This window comes from Myotis lucifugus, unplaced genomic scaffold, assembly GCF_000147115.1.
Source record: "Myotis lucifugus unplaced genomic scaffold, Myoluc2.0 scaffold_562, whole genome shotgun sequence".
Lineage (NCBI taxonomy): Eukaryota > Metazoa > Chordata > Mammalia > Chiroptera > Vespertilionidae > Myotis > Myotis lucifugus.
The window spans coordinates 219,141-235,300 of record NW_005871610.1 but is presented as its reverse complement, the minus strand read 5'-3'; the positions used below and the strand labels follow the sequence as shown (position 1 = coordinate 235,300).

At 54.5% G+C, this 16,160-nt stretch overlaps 1 protein-coding gene across 2 annotated transcripts; it reads left to right on the top strand.

Annotated features, from left to right (window-relative positions):
* Window positions 1–10,165: 10,165 nt before the first annotated feature.
* BATF2 (basic leucine zipper ATF-like transcription factor 2) lies at window positions 10,166–15,752 on the top strand. 2 transcript variants are annotated; one of them, XM_023745649.1, is made up of 3 exons: window positions 10,166–10,179; window positions 12,218–12,322; window positions 13,918–15,752. In XM_023745649.1, exon 3 carries the CDS (start codon window positions 14,011–14,013, stop codon window positions 14,599–14,601), a length of 591 nt encoding a protein of 196 aa, XP_023601417.1. In that variant the 5' UTR covers window positions 10,166–10,179; window positions 12,218–12,322; window positions 13,918–14,010; the 3' UTR covers window positions 14,602–15,752. The 2 variants fall into 2 exon arrangements, with proteins under 2 accessions (XP_023601417.1, XP_006104393.1); XM_006104331.3 differs by lacking the exon at window positions 10,166–10,179 and adding an exon at window positions 10,637–10,828.
* The last annotated feature ends 408 nt before the right edge of the window (window positions 15,753–16,160 follow it).

The window sequence follows — 16,160 nt, the reverse complement described above, 5'->3', positions numbered from 1 at the left end:
TCACTGTCTTATTTTTGAGCCCTTTCCCCAGCCCACTAATGGGTAAATGCTAACGGGCAGCACAGAGAAGGCTCTGCCTCATGCTTGGGAAAGAAGTCAGGCATCAGCCCTGGGCAGTTGCTCAGTGGTTAGAGCATTGGCCCACGGATCGAAGGGTCTGAGGTTCAATCCCCCATGTGGGAGGCAACCAATAGATGTGTCTCTCTCTCGCTGATATTTCTCTCCCCCCTCCTCTCCCTTCCACCGTGTCTGAAAATCAATGGAAAAATTATCCTCCGGTGAGGAGTAAAAAGAGAAGCCAGGCACCAGCGGAAGGTAATGGCGGGCTTCTCTGTAATTGGTATAAAGCACTCCGAGTTTTCTGCTTCATCCTCCTGGCAGGATGAGAGGTTTAGTTCCTTTTTGTAGATGTGATGGTGGAGTGCAGAGAGCTTAAGTTGTTTAGACAGCAATTTAAACTCAGGTCTGGCTGACAGTAATGTGCAGTGTTTTTCCGGGTCCCTAAGAAATCTAAGTATAACCCTGGCTGGGTATCTCAATTGGTTAGAGCATCCTTCTGATATGCCAAGGTCTTAGGTTCGATCCCCAGTCAGGGCACATACGAGAAGCAACCAATAAATGCATAAATAAGTGGAACCACAAGTTGATGTTTTTTTCTCTCTCTCTAAAATAAATAAATTAAAATCTAAGTGCCTTCAGTGGGGATCATTACCTAAGCTGGGGTACGTGTGTGTGGTAGGTTTGAGGAGTGTGAGTTGGGGCTACAAAGGGCCTGGAAGATGTCCATGCCATATTAAGTGAAAAAAGGGAACTTCGATCCCATTTTAATGTTAAAAATAACAATAACCCACTAAACAATGCTTTTCAAACGATGGGCAGCCCATTAATGAGATTGTCACAAATAAGTAGAATCATATGAAATCGCCTGTATTTGACCGTGTTGACTGAAAAGACATCTATTTCATATGCCTCAGCCTCCCGGCGCTAGCAAAGATTAAACAGGGGACAGAGCGGAAAGCGCTTCTGCCTTCGCCCAGGAAGTGAGGGCGAGTCGTGTTTGTTTCAGATATTTATATGGATGTGTATGCTTCTCCCTAAGAGTCAGAGTCACAGAAACTTAAAACCATTGCAGTTCAACTGCTGCCTCTGGAATAGGCTTAAGGGAAACTTCAAATAACTGCCGCAGGCACTTCTGGATTGCTTGACTTTGCTGCGGCCACCAGCACTGCAGTCCTGGCTTAAATGTCAGGCTTGGAACCCTGTCCTGTCCAAGCTGTTGTTCTGGCTTCCCAGGGGCCACGTAACAGGATTACAGTGAACATCAATGGCAAAACCTGGAAGCTCTGTGAAATAGCAGGAGACCAGGAAGTGACTGTGTTTCACTTTGGAATAATCATTGACTATTGCTAGAAGTCCAGGCGGGGGTGAAGGGGCTCTTAGAGACAAGGGTGGGAGCCTGGTGACAGGCAGTATTCTCATTAGCCTGGTAGGAAGGAGGAGAGGGTGCTCTTAGGGAAGTAAAGTCTGTAGGGAATACCTTTGGAAGAAGACTGGGAAAGAAGATCTGTAGAGCTGTAGTTATATATAACTGTGAATATATTCACGAGACAGAATCATGAAATTAAAATACCTGAATTCTGACAGCTGTGCAATCTGCTTTTGAAGGGAGGGTTTCTAAGTGGATTGTAACGTGAGGGTAGAGCTCTAGCTGCCTTTCAGAGAGGTGCGCTTACCCAAACGTTTGGGGAGGACCATTTGGCACTGTAGTTTTACGTTTAAGAGAGAGAGCCTTTTTGGTTCAGCCATGCACTTCGTGTATCACCTTTCAATCGAAAAATAAAAGTAAAACTTCTTATCCTGGACCACCAACACCAACACCAACAAAGAGCCAGGGCAGGGACCCTGTTTGACTTATAATTGCTGGTCATGAAGCATTAGCAAGAGGTATACCTAAGCACTTAATTTATTTATTTGTGTATATAAACATTCATGTTTAAGCTTGCCCTGGATGAAATTTCTATTTGATTCTTTAAGACTATAATGTACATATATGAGGTTTAAAGTTACAGTTTTGATAAGAGAAATCCTATATATTTTCTCTGGTGAAAAAACCATAGTCTGTGATGCAGGTTTTCTTTTTTTGGACCACGTGCTCCTGACGGAAGCACACCCAAGTGTAGGTTTTGTCCTACTTATTCGTAAACAGAGACCTGGATGTCTGAGTGGCCTGATCCCTGAAATGGCAGCTGCCTATGGACCAGCCCTGCCCTGGCCGGCTCTAGGAGTCCCACCCCGTGAGGGTGCAAGGGTGGCCTGTCCCCACTCAGTGTGCGGTTGAGCAGGCCACGCTGAATGCCTCAGATGGCACGTCAGAGTGTCCAGGCATCTTCCGTCCAGGTGTCAGCCAGCTGCCTGGCGTGGGAGGCGGAGGAGGTGTCCTCTCCAACTCCAGATGACAGAATGAGCTGTTACTCACACCCTGCCATCCACTCCAGGGCATGTGACCTCCTTAGGCCTTTCCGGAAGCAAGGAACGGGGAAGGACTGAGAATCTGGGCTCTTCCAACAGCTGAGTCCGTGTTCACCTCCCCTGTGCCTGGGGCATCCTCCAGAGCAAGGCTGTGCCCGGCTATCTCCACAGGGCCCGGCAGGGGCGGGAGGGGCAGTTTACTGAGCCTTCCCAGCAACCTGAGAGCCAGGTACCCTGCTATCTCCCCGTGACAGGAGCCAGGAGCTCCGCTCCCCCAGGTGGCCGCAGCAGCCTCTCAACCAGCCCCCCGTCCCCCTTCCCCAGCGCATTCCCACTGCCCCCCAGACATACCTCCGTGTCACCCCCCCTCTTCAGTGCTCTGCTCAAATGTCGAATGTCTCAGAAAGTATTTTTCAGATATCTCAATGAGGCCCAGCCTGACCACTGTTTAAATTGGAAACTGCTTAATCCCCCACCCACATTCCCCTAATCATTTATTTCGCTTTATATTTCCCCACAAGACTTACAGCCTGCTACCATCCTAGACCATCCCCTTAATGCAGTGGGTCTCAACCTTCTGGCCCTTTAAATACAGTTCCTCATGTTGTGACCCAACCATAAAATTATTGTCGTTGCTACTTCATAACTGTAATGTTGCTGCTCTTATGAATCGTGATGTAAATATCTGATATGCAGGATGATCTTAGGCGACCCCTGTGAAAGGGTCGTTCGACCGCCAAAGGGGTCGCGATCCACAGGCTGAGAACCGCTGCCTTAATGCATTACATTTATTCTCCCCAGTCCCTCCGTCCCCACCAGAAAGGAAGCTCCACAGGGCAGGGATTTGGCTCTTTCTGTTTGTTTGTTTTATTGAAAAGTAATCACTATGTCAGCTTAAGATGTACAGGATGGTGGTTTGATTTACGGGTATTGTGAACTGATTACCACAGCTTCACCTAACATCTGTCTTCTCATACAGATGCAATGAAAAGAAAAGGGCCCGGCCGAGGTGGCTCAGTGGTTGAGCGTCGGCCTATGAGCCAGGAGGTCCCGGTTCGATTCCCGGTCAGGGCACATGCCCGGGTTGCGGGCTCCATCCCCAGTGTGGGACCGGCAGGAGGCAGCCAGTCAGCGATTCTCTCTCGAATGGCACAGCCCCCTCGGACCCGGAGGTGTCAGTCTCCCAAGAGGCCTCGGGCTGGCTCCAGCCACAGCCAGAGGGGCCCTGAAAGGTCAGTGGACACATCCCTTCATTTTACATTTAGGGAAACTGAGCCCCAGAGAGTGCAGGAAGCTGCCCGAGGCCTCAGGCCTGTGAGCACGTGAGCTGCTGGTGAACCCAGTTCTTCTGGGACCCCTTTCTTCAGGACGGGGCCCCCTCCCGGCTTCAGGACCCACCCGTAGGAGGCCCTGTCTTCGCTGCTGCTTCACTGTGGCTCAGCAACCCTTCCCATGCTGACCCCCAGCAGGTTTCGGCCTTGGGTACGAGCGTCCCTGCCCTTTGAGGGCCCTGTGTCCCCATTACTTCTACTCCAGGGGAGAGGGACACTAGCTGGATTGGTGAGGCATATCCAGTCTGCCAGGCTCTGCCACCTCCTTGTACTTGGCTAAGTCCCCTCCTCTTGCTGAGTCTCAATCAGGATCCTCTGCTCTTGGCACCTTTGGTGTGGTCCTTTGACGGGGTGGGCCAAGGCGAGCGCTCTTGTCTGGGCGTGGAGTCCCCGGCCATACTGGGTTGGGCTCCATCCCCCATCCGGCCTTCCAGGCCCTTGCTCGTGACCCTGCCCAACCACTGCCCCACACCAGCCTCTTAGAGCTCTTGTGGGAAGAGAAGGGGGAGAGCTGAGGGGTGGAAAGGCTCCCTCAAAGGCCAGGAGACAGTTCTTTCTCTCCAGTGTCAGGATCTCGGCAGGGTGCCCAGTGGACAGTGGGAATGTGACATCACAAGGAGGCCCCGCCAGGGACACTGGACAAGAGGGTCTCACTAGAGGGTCCCCAATCCCTCCATCAGTTGTCATGACAGCCCTAGCAAAGCAAGGGTATTATCCCCATTTTACAAACAAGGAAACTGAGGCCCAGAGAAAGCCAGGGTCCTGTTCAAGGTCACACAGCTAGACGTGGCAAAGCAGGGATTTGAACCCAAGCCTGGCGGGGACCACCTGGGAAAATCCAGGAGCTGTGGTCACCGCTGCCGCATCTCACCAAGCCCTGGGAGGCTCCAGGACACTTTGGCTCCCAGCTGTTTATTTTATTTATTTATTTTAAATGTTTTTATTGATTTCAGAGAGGAAGGGAGAGAGAGAGAGGATAGAAACATCAATGATGAGAGAGAATCATTGATTAGCTGCCTCCTGCCCGTCCCACACTGGGGATCGAGCCCGCAACTCGGGCATTGCCCTGACCAGGAATCGAACCAGGACCTCCTGGTTCATAGGTCAGTGCTCGACTACTGAGCCCCACAGGCCGTGCTCAGCTGTTTATTTTTCATGCTTCCTGCCCACTTCCAAAAGGTTGAGTCAGTTTCCTGGAAAGATGTGTATGTTAAAGGAGAAGCGGAGAAGGAGACCCACAAAGCTTTGGAGGTGGCAGCCTCCCCCTCCTCCGCGGGCCTGGGAGGCAGGGACGTGTGCACACTCTTGCTAAGGACCCGGCGTGATGGCGTCATAGAATCACCCAGCTCCTGGGAGGCCTGGCGACGTCACCCAGCTCCTGGGAGGCCTGGCTATTTGCAGATTCCGGTTTTAACGAGCACTCGCAGGCACTGTGCTGAAGTGAGTCAGGCCGTTCCTCCTATGCCCTGGGGAGTCCCCACAGTGTCACTGCCCCCAGTCCCTCCCACATTCAGTGCGCCTGGCATCGCCCCCTCAGCAAGACTGAGCTTTCCTACCCGCAGTTCCCTGTGAGCAGCGGAGAGAACGCCTGTCTTGGTGAAAGAGACTCATGGGGCAGTGAGCTTGTCCCACCTGGGGAGTGACTCGGCCAAGGGCTGTGCCTCTGAGCAGCAGCTTACTCACGTCTGAGTCTGAGCCTCTTCTCCCACCAGTAGCACCCGATGTCCCTTGGTAGCTGCCCCTGCCATGTCTCTGGTCCCTACGGGTAAGACGGTGCCGACCCTGTCTCCCGGGATCCAGGCAGGGCCTGGGACTCTGCCTTGCCTATCTCGTCTTTACCTCCTGGCCACAGCGACTCATGTCAGGGATTAGCCAGATGACTCAAGTCAGACCAGGGAGACCCAGGCATGGGATCTCTGTTGGGAAGTGGTAAGGGGTAGAGAGATGCTCCCCCGTCCTAGGGCCGCTTAGCTGGTGTTTCTGGTAGCCATCTTCCTGCCACAAGTGGTCCCTGCCCGAGGATGTAGCCAGCCTAGAGCCGAGCAGGTAGGGTGAAACACTGACCCCTTAGGACCCCATTGTTTGGGCATCATGATCCAGCCATGCCTGAAGCTGGAACACTCCAGACTTGTCAGTGACTTAAACTTGAGTTAGATCGTTCTTAAAACTAAGAATCCAGAGAACCCTAATTTCCATTTCTTACTGAGACTCCTTTGTAAGCTTGAGAAATTTTAAGCAATTTATGTCATATATTAAGTGCTACTTCTTTTTTGTTGTTAATCTTCACCTGGGGATATTTTTTTTCTACAGTTTTTAGAGAGAGTGGAAGGGAGGGGGAGAGACACAGGGAAACATTGACGTGAGAGACACATCAATTGGACCGGAGCCTGGCGTGGAGCCTGCAACTGAGATACGTGCCCTTGATCGCAACTGAATCTGGGACCCTTCAGTCTGAGGGCTGACGCTCTAACCGCTGAGCAAAATCAGCTTTGGCAAGTGCTGCTGCTTACACATGGACACAGTCATTAACTTAACTTTTTTTTTTCATTACAAAGGTATTTCATTAGATAAATAATCTCATTCCTGTTCTTGTACTCCACCATTTTTTTCTTAAACGTAATAATAATAATGAATAAAATACAAGCCTATTGTTATGGGAACAAAAATTTCATCAGGAATTTATTGAGTGCCTTTGTGAAAAGTTCAATGGAGTCCTAACCGGTTTGGCTCAGTGGATAGAGCATCCGCCTGCGGACTGAAGGGTCCCAGGTTCAATTCCGGTCAAGGGCATGTACCTTGGTTGCGGGCACATCCCCAGTAGGGGGTGTGCAGGAGGCAGCTGATCGATATTTCTCTCTCATCGATGTTTCTAACTCTCTATCCCTCTCCTTCCTCTCAGTAAAAAAATCAATAAAAATATATTTAAAAAAAAGTTTAATGGATGTTTAACAGTGACTTACTGTGTGCCGGGCACTGTTCTAAGCCCTTTACATACGTTACTTCATCAAATCCTTATTATCGCCTCATTTTACAGATGAGGCTTAAAGAGGTTAGTTAAGTGACTTGTCCAAGATCAAGTTCCAGGCCCAGGAGAGCCCACCCACTTCTCTGGGAAGCCTTTGCTGACTCCCCAACAGGAAGTGCACCCCCTGCCCTGCCAGTCCGTGTGCCCTGCGTGCGTCCCAGCTGAGGCTTCGTTCCCACGAGGCCCGTCCACATTGCAAGCGGGAAGTCGATAGCCAGCCTCAGCCCTGCCAGCAGCCACCTGCCTCCTTCTCTGCTATTCATCGTCTGGAGCTCCTTCGAGATGCCCTGAAGAAACCAGGCCCCAAATGAGGGATCCACGTGGTGGTGGGGGGTGGTGGGGGCCTAGAAAGAAGGCTCTCACCCCTGGGCAGCTGGAAACCCCCAGGGTCTCTCCACCCTCAGGTGTGGGAAGGCACTGGGACAGAGCACCAGAGCAGCCCAACTTCTCCCAAACCAGCCGTGTGACTGTCCCCTCCCTGTGCCTCGGTTTCCTCAATGGGAAAGTGAGAAGGTTGGTTAGAGAGTCTCCCCAGGAGCTCAGGGCAGGTCCTGGAGGAATGAGTAAGGCAAAGGCTTCTTGCATCCAGGAAGCTTTTGGGGTTCCTGGATGGCAGGCTGCCTCCTGGACTTTGGTGCATGTGTTCATTAATTGAGCACCTATTATGTGAGGCAGTGTTTGAGGCACCGGGGGTACTTCAGGGAGTAAGATGGGTCGTGATCCTGCTGCCCAAGAGCTTTGGTTTTGGGAGGCTTCCGAGCCTTCACCCATCCGGGCTGCAGGCTTCGAACCAGGCCCTTCCACAAGCCTGATTCAGGGGGAGAGCCGCAGTGGGGGTGAGGGGAGAGAGGTGTGTCCTCCCTCCAGCTCTGCCCGCTCCCACCAGACAGCCTTTCAGGCATTAGTTCCCTCACTTCCAAGGCAGAGGCTGGACTGGATGGCCCTGAAGCCTGCGCTGCCAGCCTGGGAGGGGTCCCTCCCTGTGGGGAAGCCTCGCGCAGCCGTTCATGGTTAAACATTACCCACTCTGGCCACCCCTCCCTACCGCTCCTCAGCGGCCTCAGGCCATAAACACTGCCTTCTTTGGTTTTCCTCCAGGGTCGTGGCCTCCTGGGAGGGGCCACAGGCACACTTGCTGACGGTTTCCCACCCAAAGCCGGGGTCTGGAGAGGGGAAGACCGGGGTTCAGGTCTGGGGCTGGGGACTCCTGCCCTAGCCACCTCCTCCCCGCAAAATGTTTTTTCTTTGTTACATCATGCCTGTGGCTCCCTGGGTCCTTCTGTGGACTGGCTTAATGAGCCCCGGAGGTGCTCGTCTCAGGCAAGACGCCCAACCCTCCTGGTTTCTGGGAAACAAAAATAATTCTGAGAAATCAGGGCAGTCTCACTGCCTGGGGTGCCCACTCCAGCCTCTGCTCCCAGGCCCCTCACAAGCAAGGAGTGTCAGGCCCAGCTGTCACGCCCAATCCCATCCACCCAGTCGTTTTATTAAAAAAATACATTTTTTTTTAAATTTGATTTTTAGAGAGAGAAGGGGAGAGAGAAAGAGAAATCCATGTGAGAAGGGAGCATGGATTAGCCGTCCCAACCAGGAATTGAACAGGCAACCTCTCCGTGCAAGAGGTGACACCCAAACCATTGAGCCATACCAGCCAGGGCCACTCAGTCCTTTTACATTATGAGCCTGCATGAATCCTGAATTCCCACAAAATCTCAGGAACCGGAATGAATTCCAGCTGAGCTTTCTTCGCATTTCCTTCTTTTCCATCTTCAAAACAACTTTGTGAAATAGGTATGATTTCCTTGTCAGGCCCAGCATATACATGAGAACACTGAGGTGCAAGGATAGACCTGGTCAATAGAGAGCCAGCTGTCAGAGTCAAATCTTCTAACTCTAAAGCCCAGACTGGTTTCATCCCCAATTCTAGGTGGCTCAGGGAACTATTACTCTCATGCTCTGCTCATGACAGACATTGCTAATCAATCATGGCCTGGCAGGCATTGCTAATCAATTGAAGTGCTCTTTTGTAAAAATACTAGAGGTCCAGTGCACGAAATTTGTGCACGGGTAGGGTCCCTAGTGGCTGCCAGCTGCTGGCCAGGGCCTCCCTTCCCCCCCGGCCGCCTGCCACCACCGCTGGCTGGGGCGGGGCCAGCCGGGGGGAGGAGCCACGGGCAGTTGGCCAGCCGGCCCCGCCCCCTGGTCAAACTCCCGGTCAAAGGGGACAATTTGCATATCAGGCTTTTATTATGTAGGATCAGAGGCAGCTGCGCACTCCTCAGCACAGGAGATCAAATCCACAGTATTGGCCATTCTTTTGATCCCACACCATCAGCCTTGGACCTTCAGGACTTAGGCACAACACCCAGATGCCCGAGTCACCAGACCACAAGACCGAGTCACCAGACCACAAGAATGCATTGCGCATGCAGTTCTTGGACAGGGGTTACTGGCTCCTACCCCCCAAAAGATGTCCCTTCTAAGCATGGTCTCTCTCAGAGATACAACCGCCATTCAGGTTTGCCTGGGGCTTCCAGGTTTGCTAATAGGATTTTTAAATTATAAAACATTTCATATAGCCGAAACCGGTTTGGCTCAGTGGATAGAGCGTCGGCCTGCGGACTGAAGGGTCCCAGGTTCGATTCCGGTCAGGGGCATGTACCTGGGTTGCAGGCACATCCCCACTGGGGGATGTGCAGGAGGCAGCTGATCGATGTTTCTCTCTCATAGATGTTTCTAGCTCTCTGTCCCTCTCCCTTCCTCTCTGTAGAAAATCAATAAAATATATTTAAAAAAACAAAACAAAACATTTCATATATACCCTAAAGTGTAGACAATATTATCACACAGAACTGTGTTCCCACAGCTTAAGCTGCAAAACACCACAGACACAACTGAAGTTCCTGTGTCCCCCTCGGCCCAGCTCTCTGAGTCTTTCTCCTGCGTAGTTTACCCTTCCATTCCGTATTTACACATGCATATTTGTAAACCTTACAGACGTTATGTTCAGATCTTGTGGCCGCTGTTACTGTCACACAATGGGATGTTACGGACTCACAGGCATGATGCTCAGCGCAGCGTTGAACCTCCCAGCGGATCGCAGCTGCGAACATCTATGGAGCCCTCGCTCTGCAGCAGGCGCGGTTTAGGTGCCTCCCCTGCCCTAACTCACTTAATCTTCACGACAGAACTATTTTTACCCCCACGTTACAGATTTGGAAACAGCGGCACAGAAAGGTGAAGTTCGTACCTGAGCCTCGTCGCTGGCTTGGCAGCTGTGCTTCGGACACCGTTCTCCGGTGCTGCGCGGTCTGTCGAATGAGAACTCGATAATGTACGCACCTGCTCTGCTATGTAAGGGCCACTGGTTATTTTTGCCTCAACATTGGTCTCAGAGGGTTTGGGGTGGTTGTATTACCTCCCGCGGTTCCTACATCAAGCCTGTGAGTGGGTATTTGTATCATCTCCTAACACCCTTTACAGTAGACAAAAATTAAGGCTCAGACAGGGGGAATCACCTTCTCAACGCTCCATAGCTCCCGTGTGCCAGAGGTGGGCTGTGAACCGGGGCTCTTCCGGTCCCATAGCCCCTCTGAGCCTTCGGTCCCCATTGTCTTCCCTTGACTCTGTCCCTGGCAGCCTGCTCTCCCTCCCCCGGAACACCCCACACCTGGGCTTTGATCTCCCTCCTCTGCCCCCCTCCACTGCCCTCCTCCCAGAGAAGCGGCCCAACCGGAAGGCCAGTGCATGTTAGGAAATTCCAGCCACGTGAGCCAACCCGAGCTAGGGATTCTGGGCAGCCGGTGGCTTTAGAAGAAACTGAAACTTGGCTCGCCGGGGGCGGAGTGGTCACTGGGGACTTAAAAAGCCACCACTTCCTTGGGTTCCCAGAGGGCACTGGGAGGTCACAGCAGCTGAGGGACACCCTGAACCAGATGTGAGCCTTTGTCCCACTGCCCAAGCCATGCACATCTGTGGGGGTGAAGGGCTGCTGACGGGGACGGTGAGTACAGGGATCCAGGGAGCGGGGAGGAGAAGGGACATATGCTGAGGGTCCCCAGTGCCTGGGTGGGGAGAACAGGGTCAGAGCTCCTCATCCCAGCTCTGTACATGGCCACATGGGCTGGGCTCCACGCCGCCCCCCACTCCCCCCCTCTCTGGGCTTCAGGTTCCTCAGGGATCAGAATGAGGGCTTTCCAGTTCTCACATTGCAGCTCCAGCCTCCAGGTTAGACTTGGCCTCAATACTGCTCTCTCCTAACCCACCTGTTCTCCCTTCACTGCCCTTAGGGCAGCCTCTCTTACCTTCCCAAATTATCCAGAGTGGTTTCTCCTGAAGGCCCTGCCCCTCTCCCAGGACCCGAGGCCACCCCCTTCTCTCACTGCGGATCTTTCCCAAGCTCCAGCCTACCCTCCCCCGAGGCTCCCCAGCCCCCCACCCCCAGCACTTGGAATGGGCCTGCTGTGGCCATGGACCTAGGAGCAGAGCGTCCTCAGCCAGGGAGGCCAGGGTCTCACCTGAGCTCCCTACACTCAGAACACACCTCCCGGAGGGACCTGAGTGAGGGGAGGTTGGGTTGTGGGGCCGCCAACATTCCTTCTTGCCTGACCTTCCAAAACTCTGGGCATTGGGGTTAAATAGTTCATCTAAGTATCATGGACCCCTCACCTGGGTTCCGGGGGCAGGGAAAGGTCACAGCTGTCCACCTTTGAGTCCACTCTTTTATCAGAACCAACTCCCTGCATTCATTCTAGGTTGTTGCCCTGCTAGAATGTGAGCAACTTGAGGGCGGGGAAGGAAAGGGCCCTGCTGTGTCCCCCTAGCTCAGAGCCTGACACACAGTAGGTGCTCAATAAATATGGGTTGAGTAGGCGAATATCACCTTCGGGCCTGAGGTGAGCATGGGCTCATGGGGCGGTCAGGCCCCGCCCCCTCACGATGGAGCTGGCCGCTAGGGAAACCACCTGACTGTGGAAATAACAGTGGTGGGAGGCTGACCCTTATTAACGCCTGGCTGGCCCTGGGCCACCTGCTTTGTCATGGAATGGATAAGTTTGGTTCAGAGAAGTGAGTGACTTGCCCAGAGCGACATAGCTGATAAAGAGAGTGTGGAAGTGGAGTCAGGTCTGTCTGGGTTCGAATCCCAGCCTGTCAGCTTCTTCGGTGGTCCTCCCCAACGTGAGGTGTGAGCAGGACATTGACACTGAGTAAGGCCGGCGTTCCGACGAGGCGCGCCATGCCTGCGATGGGGGGTGTGGGCTCCAAGGGAGCCAGAGGTGGCTTCTGGGGGAACGGGGACCTTTGGGGACGGGTAGGGCATGGCTTTACACTAGGCCAGGATGGAAGTCACCAGCCGCTGCCGGGGCCTGAACCGTTTGCTTGTGGCCTGCAGGACCCCGAGGGGCATCAGAGGCAGCTGAAGAAGAAACAGAAGAACCGGGCGTCTGCCCAGCGCAGCCGGAGGAAGCACACAGACAAGGCAGACGCCCTGCACCAGGTGGGGCCTCTGCCCTTCCCGACCCTGCCCGCGCTTACCTGCCCGGCGGCCTTTTCCCCACCCACCTGTGAGCAGACCCCGCCGGCTGTGTGTCTAAGCTCTGGAGACACAGCTGTGAACTCAGCAGCCAAAAGGAGCCCGCCCTCCCCAGGGCTCATATTGATAGGGGGGAGCCAGGCAGAGGAATGAATGGCTCATGAGGTGATTGGGATGTCAGGTGGTGATAGCCACGGGGAAAATTAAAGCAGGGAAGCCAGGGGGGCAGGTGGGTGAAGGAAACCTAACAAGGGACGCCCTCCTTGAGTGGGTGACATGTGAGCAGCTTAAGGTGGCAAATGAATGAATGAATGAATGAATGAATGAATGAGTGAATGACTCCATTTCTGGAGGTGAATTGAAGCCTTTGGAGAATTTAAGTGAAGGGTGACCTAATGACATTTTTAAAATGTCATTCCACGTGCAGAGACCAGCCTGGATGGGGCTGCTGGTGGCTTTGACGCCTGTTAGGACTTTGAGTCCATGACCTAAGCAACATTTTTATGTAAAACACTCTTGCAACTTCTTCTTTTAAAAAGTGTCCACAGAGTAGGGTGAGGAAGGGAACCAAAGGAAGTCATTCAGCCTCATGAGGCGCAGAAATAGAGTTCCTTCTTTTTTAAAAAAATCTTTATTTTTTAAAGTATTACACATGTCTCCTTTTTCTCCCAAGAAATAGAGTTCTTTCTGCTTTTGCCACCTCTGCTCATAAGTGGTTGTTTAGAAGTGCACGTTGATTTTTGTCCCCGTGGGTTCTCAGAACCCAGCAGGACAGAACCTGACCCAAGCTGATCAGGGATGCTGAACAGAACCCTGGCTTCAGTGGGAGTGCAGGGTGCTGGGGGGTCCGGCAGGGCGCTGGGGGGGGGGTTCCGGCAGGGCGCTGGGGGGGGGGGGTTCCGGCAGGGCGCTGGGAGGTCCGGCAGGGCGCTGGGCAGCCTGGAGGTGTCCGGGACAGTAGGGGGCTCTGCGGCATGAGAAGTCATCATCAGGACTGGCCCAGGGGAGGGGGCGCTGGAAGAGCGTCCAGACAGAGGAGACAGGAAACGCTCTGAGGAAGCAGGGTCCATGGAGGGCCTGGAAGTGGGAGGGGCGGGAGAAGTCCAGAGATAAAGCTGGAAGTGTGAGCTGGGATCACCACGCACAGGGAGTTGTGGGAGCCTTTGAAGGCTCTCGTGTTTGGTTAATGACACAGTTGCCCAGTGGTTCCTCGGGCCAAGGAAACGGGGTGGTTTGGGGGGTCGCCCCAGTTAGGAGGCTGGTGGAGCTCCCAGGTGAGCGGAAATAGCAGGCCGGGAGAGGCCACTGGCTGGGGGAATTGAGGATAGGAGCAAGCACAACTGAGCCCCGGGAGGAGGTGGAATCGGGGGAGACTTGGGGGTGGTTGTGGGGGGCTGGCCAGAGGTAGCCCAGGGCCCCAGCTTGCACATGGACGTGGCGGTGGTATCTTTTCCCTCGTTGAGAACCCTGAGGGCCTGGCGATGGGTGGCGGGAGTAGGGCTCATGGGAGCCCCTGGTGCTGGCTGACTCCCTCCCTGCCCCTCTGCTTCTCCCTGCAGCAGCACGAGGCCCTGGAGAAACACAACCATGCTCTGCGGAAGGAGATCCAGGGCCTGCGGGCCGAGCTGGCCTGGTGGGGCCGGACCCTGCACATGCACGAGCGCCTGTGCCTGATGGGCTGTGCCTCCTGCTGGGCTCCCCTGCCCCCCGGCTGCTGGGGCCAGGCCAGGCGGCCCCTGGACCCCGAGCCTCACCGGCAACATGGCTGCCAGGAGCAACCAGGCCTGTTCCAGACCCCAGTCTCCTCTCCCTCGGCTCAGCCTCTCTCTCCACATCCGCAGCCTCATGGCTCCCCTGGCCTCCTGCTGCCTCCTCTGCCCTGGCTGCCCCTCGGCCCTACAACGATTACTGCACCTTCTGCCCAGCTGTCCCCGAGCCCGACCCCATCTGCCTCGCCCCCTGGCTCCAGCCTATTGGCACCTTCCTCCAAGCTCAAAGCCCCCCCGCCCCACTCATCAGCCCCCCCTGCCCCTCAGCAGCCCCGTGGGCCGGAGCACCTCAGCCGGGGGAAGCTGGTGCCCTCACCGCTCAGCCCCTCGGCGGCCCTGGGGCCGGCCTGTCTGCAGGACATGGAGCACAGGCCCGCTTTCTCGGCAGCAGACCAGCCCGGGCTGAGTGTGGCCCTCGGCCCGCACCCGCTCCAGGCCTTCCCCCTGCTCTCCTCTGCGCAAGTCCACTTCTAACCCGGCCCCTGGAGCTGGGCTGGCCCTTCCTCAGGCTCGGGAAGCCGCCGTGGCCCCCAGCATCGCCTCCATGGCCCCCGGAGGCTGCCCTTCCTGGCTGACCAGCTGGCCCAGGAGTGCCCCAGGGAAAGGAAGCCGTCACTGTGCCCGCCACCGACCAGGCCCTGTCACCACCGCTGTCCTGTCTCAACTTCATGGTCATCCTGCAAAGTCCAGATGGTCACTTTTTCAGAGAAGGAGACAGAAGCTCAGAGAAGGCAGCGACGTGTCCAAGGTCACACAGCCTTTCTTGGAGCCTAAAACGCCACCATCTGCCCCTTCCTCTGCTGGTGGGATCCTGGCCCAGGCACCTTAGGGGCTGAAGTCCCAGCACTGCAGGCTGGTGTGAAGATGTCTAAGTGCTGGGAGCAGGGAGGAGTCTCCCAGGGCCGCAGAGCGCTGCATTCCCGGAACCTTGTCCTAACGAGGAGGTCGGAGGTCCGGAGTCCAAGCCTGGGTGGGGAGAAGCCTGGCCTGGCGGGAGCCCGGAAGGGACTCTTTCTTCCTCTAGCAGGGTTTTCAGTTTCAGAACTGAACCTGTGGGGGGAGGGGGGGTGGGGAGAAGCCCGGAACAGTCTCCCCTGGGGTTTCTGCAGGCGAGGTGCCTATCGCCATACTGAGGCCTGGGGAGATTCTGCAGGGTCAGCTTTCCAGGCTCTTCCCAAATGCTTCCTTGCCTCCCTCCTGCCCCCAAGGCCACGTGGCAGGAGGGGGAGGGGGGTGATGTACTAGAGAGCCCTGCACCTTGTGCACAAAGGGCTGGAGGAAGGAGGGAGGGAAGGGCCGGGTGCAAGGTTATGTTTAAGCAAGTGCTGGACCTGAACCTGGCAGTAGTGAGACCCGTGTCTTCTTCAGCACCACCCCCATCCTTGTGCAGCCCCCAGGCCCCTCTGATCAGTGACCCTCACTGTTCTTTGGTCTGATGGCTCCTGGAAGAACAGGGACTGGGGACCAGGCTGGAGCTCAGCTGCGGTGTCTGCTCCGAATGGGGTTCTCACTCAGACCCAGGACAGACACTCTAAGGGGCTTCAGATGAGGAGATCCCACTCTTCGCCCAGATGTTCAGCAGACACTACGCTAGCAAGTGTTACACACACTCCAGGATGCTGAGCCTGAGTGTTTTCTGATTCCTTTTGCTCTGGCTCATGGTTTAAAGCTCTGCTTGGTACTTCGTACTATTGAAAACAAAGGGCCTCTGAAAGAAGAGGGAATTGTCTAGACAGCAGTTCTCAGCCTGTGGGTCGCGACCCCTTTGGGAGTCCAACGACCCTTTCACAGGGGTCGCCTAAGACCATCGGAAAACACATATATAATTACATATTGTTTTGTGATTCATCACTATGCTTTAATTATGTTCAATTTGTAACAATGAAATTGGGGGTCACCACAACGTGAGGAACTGTATTAAAGGGTCGCGGCATTAGGAAGGTTGAGAACCACTGGTCTAGAATCTTAGGGGTGGGCACTCCCTCATGGACCTCGTAATCTAACCCCCCTCCCATATTTCAGATGAAAAAACT

Excerpts from the sequence above, each read along its gene's own strand:
- BATF2 (XM_006104331.3), top strand. The coding sequence starts at position 10,790 with ATGCACATCTGTGGGGGTGAAGGGCTGCTGACGGGGACG. Across the intron at positions 10,829-12,217 it reads AAGGGCTGCTGACGGGGACG|GACCCCGAGGGGCATCAGAG; the intron begins GTGAGTACAGGG and ends TGTGGCCTGCAG. Across the intron at positions 12,323-13,917 it reads AGGCAGACGCCCTGCACCAG|CAGCACGAGGCCCTGGAGAA; the intron begins GTGGGGCCTCTG and ends TTCTCCCTGCAG.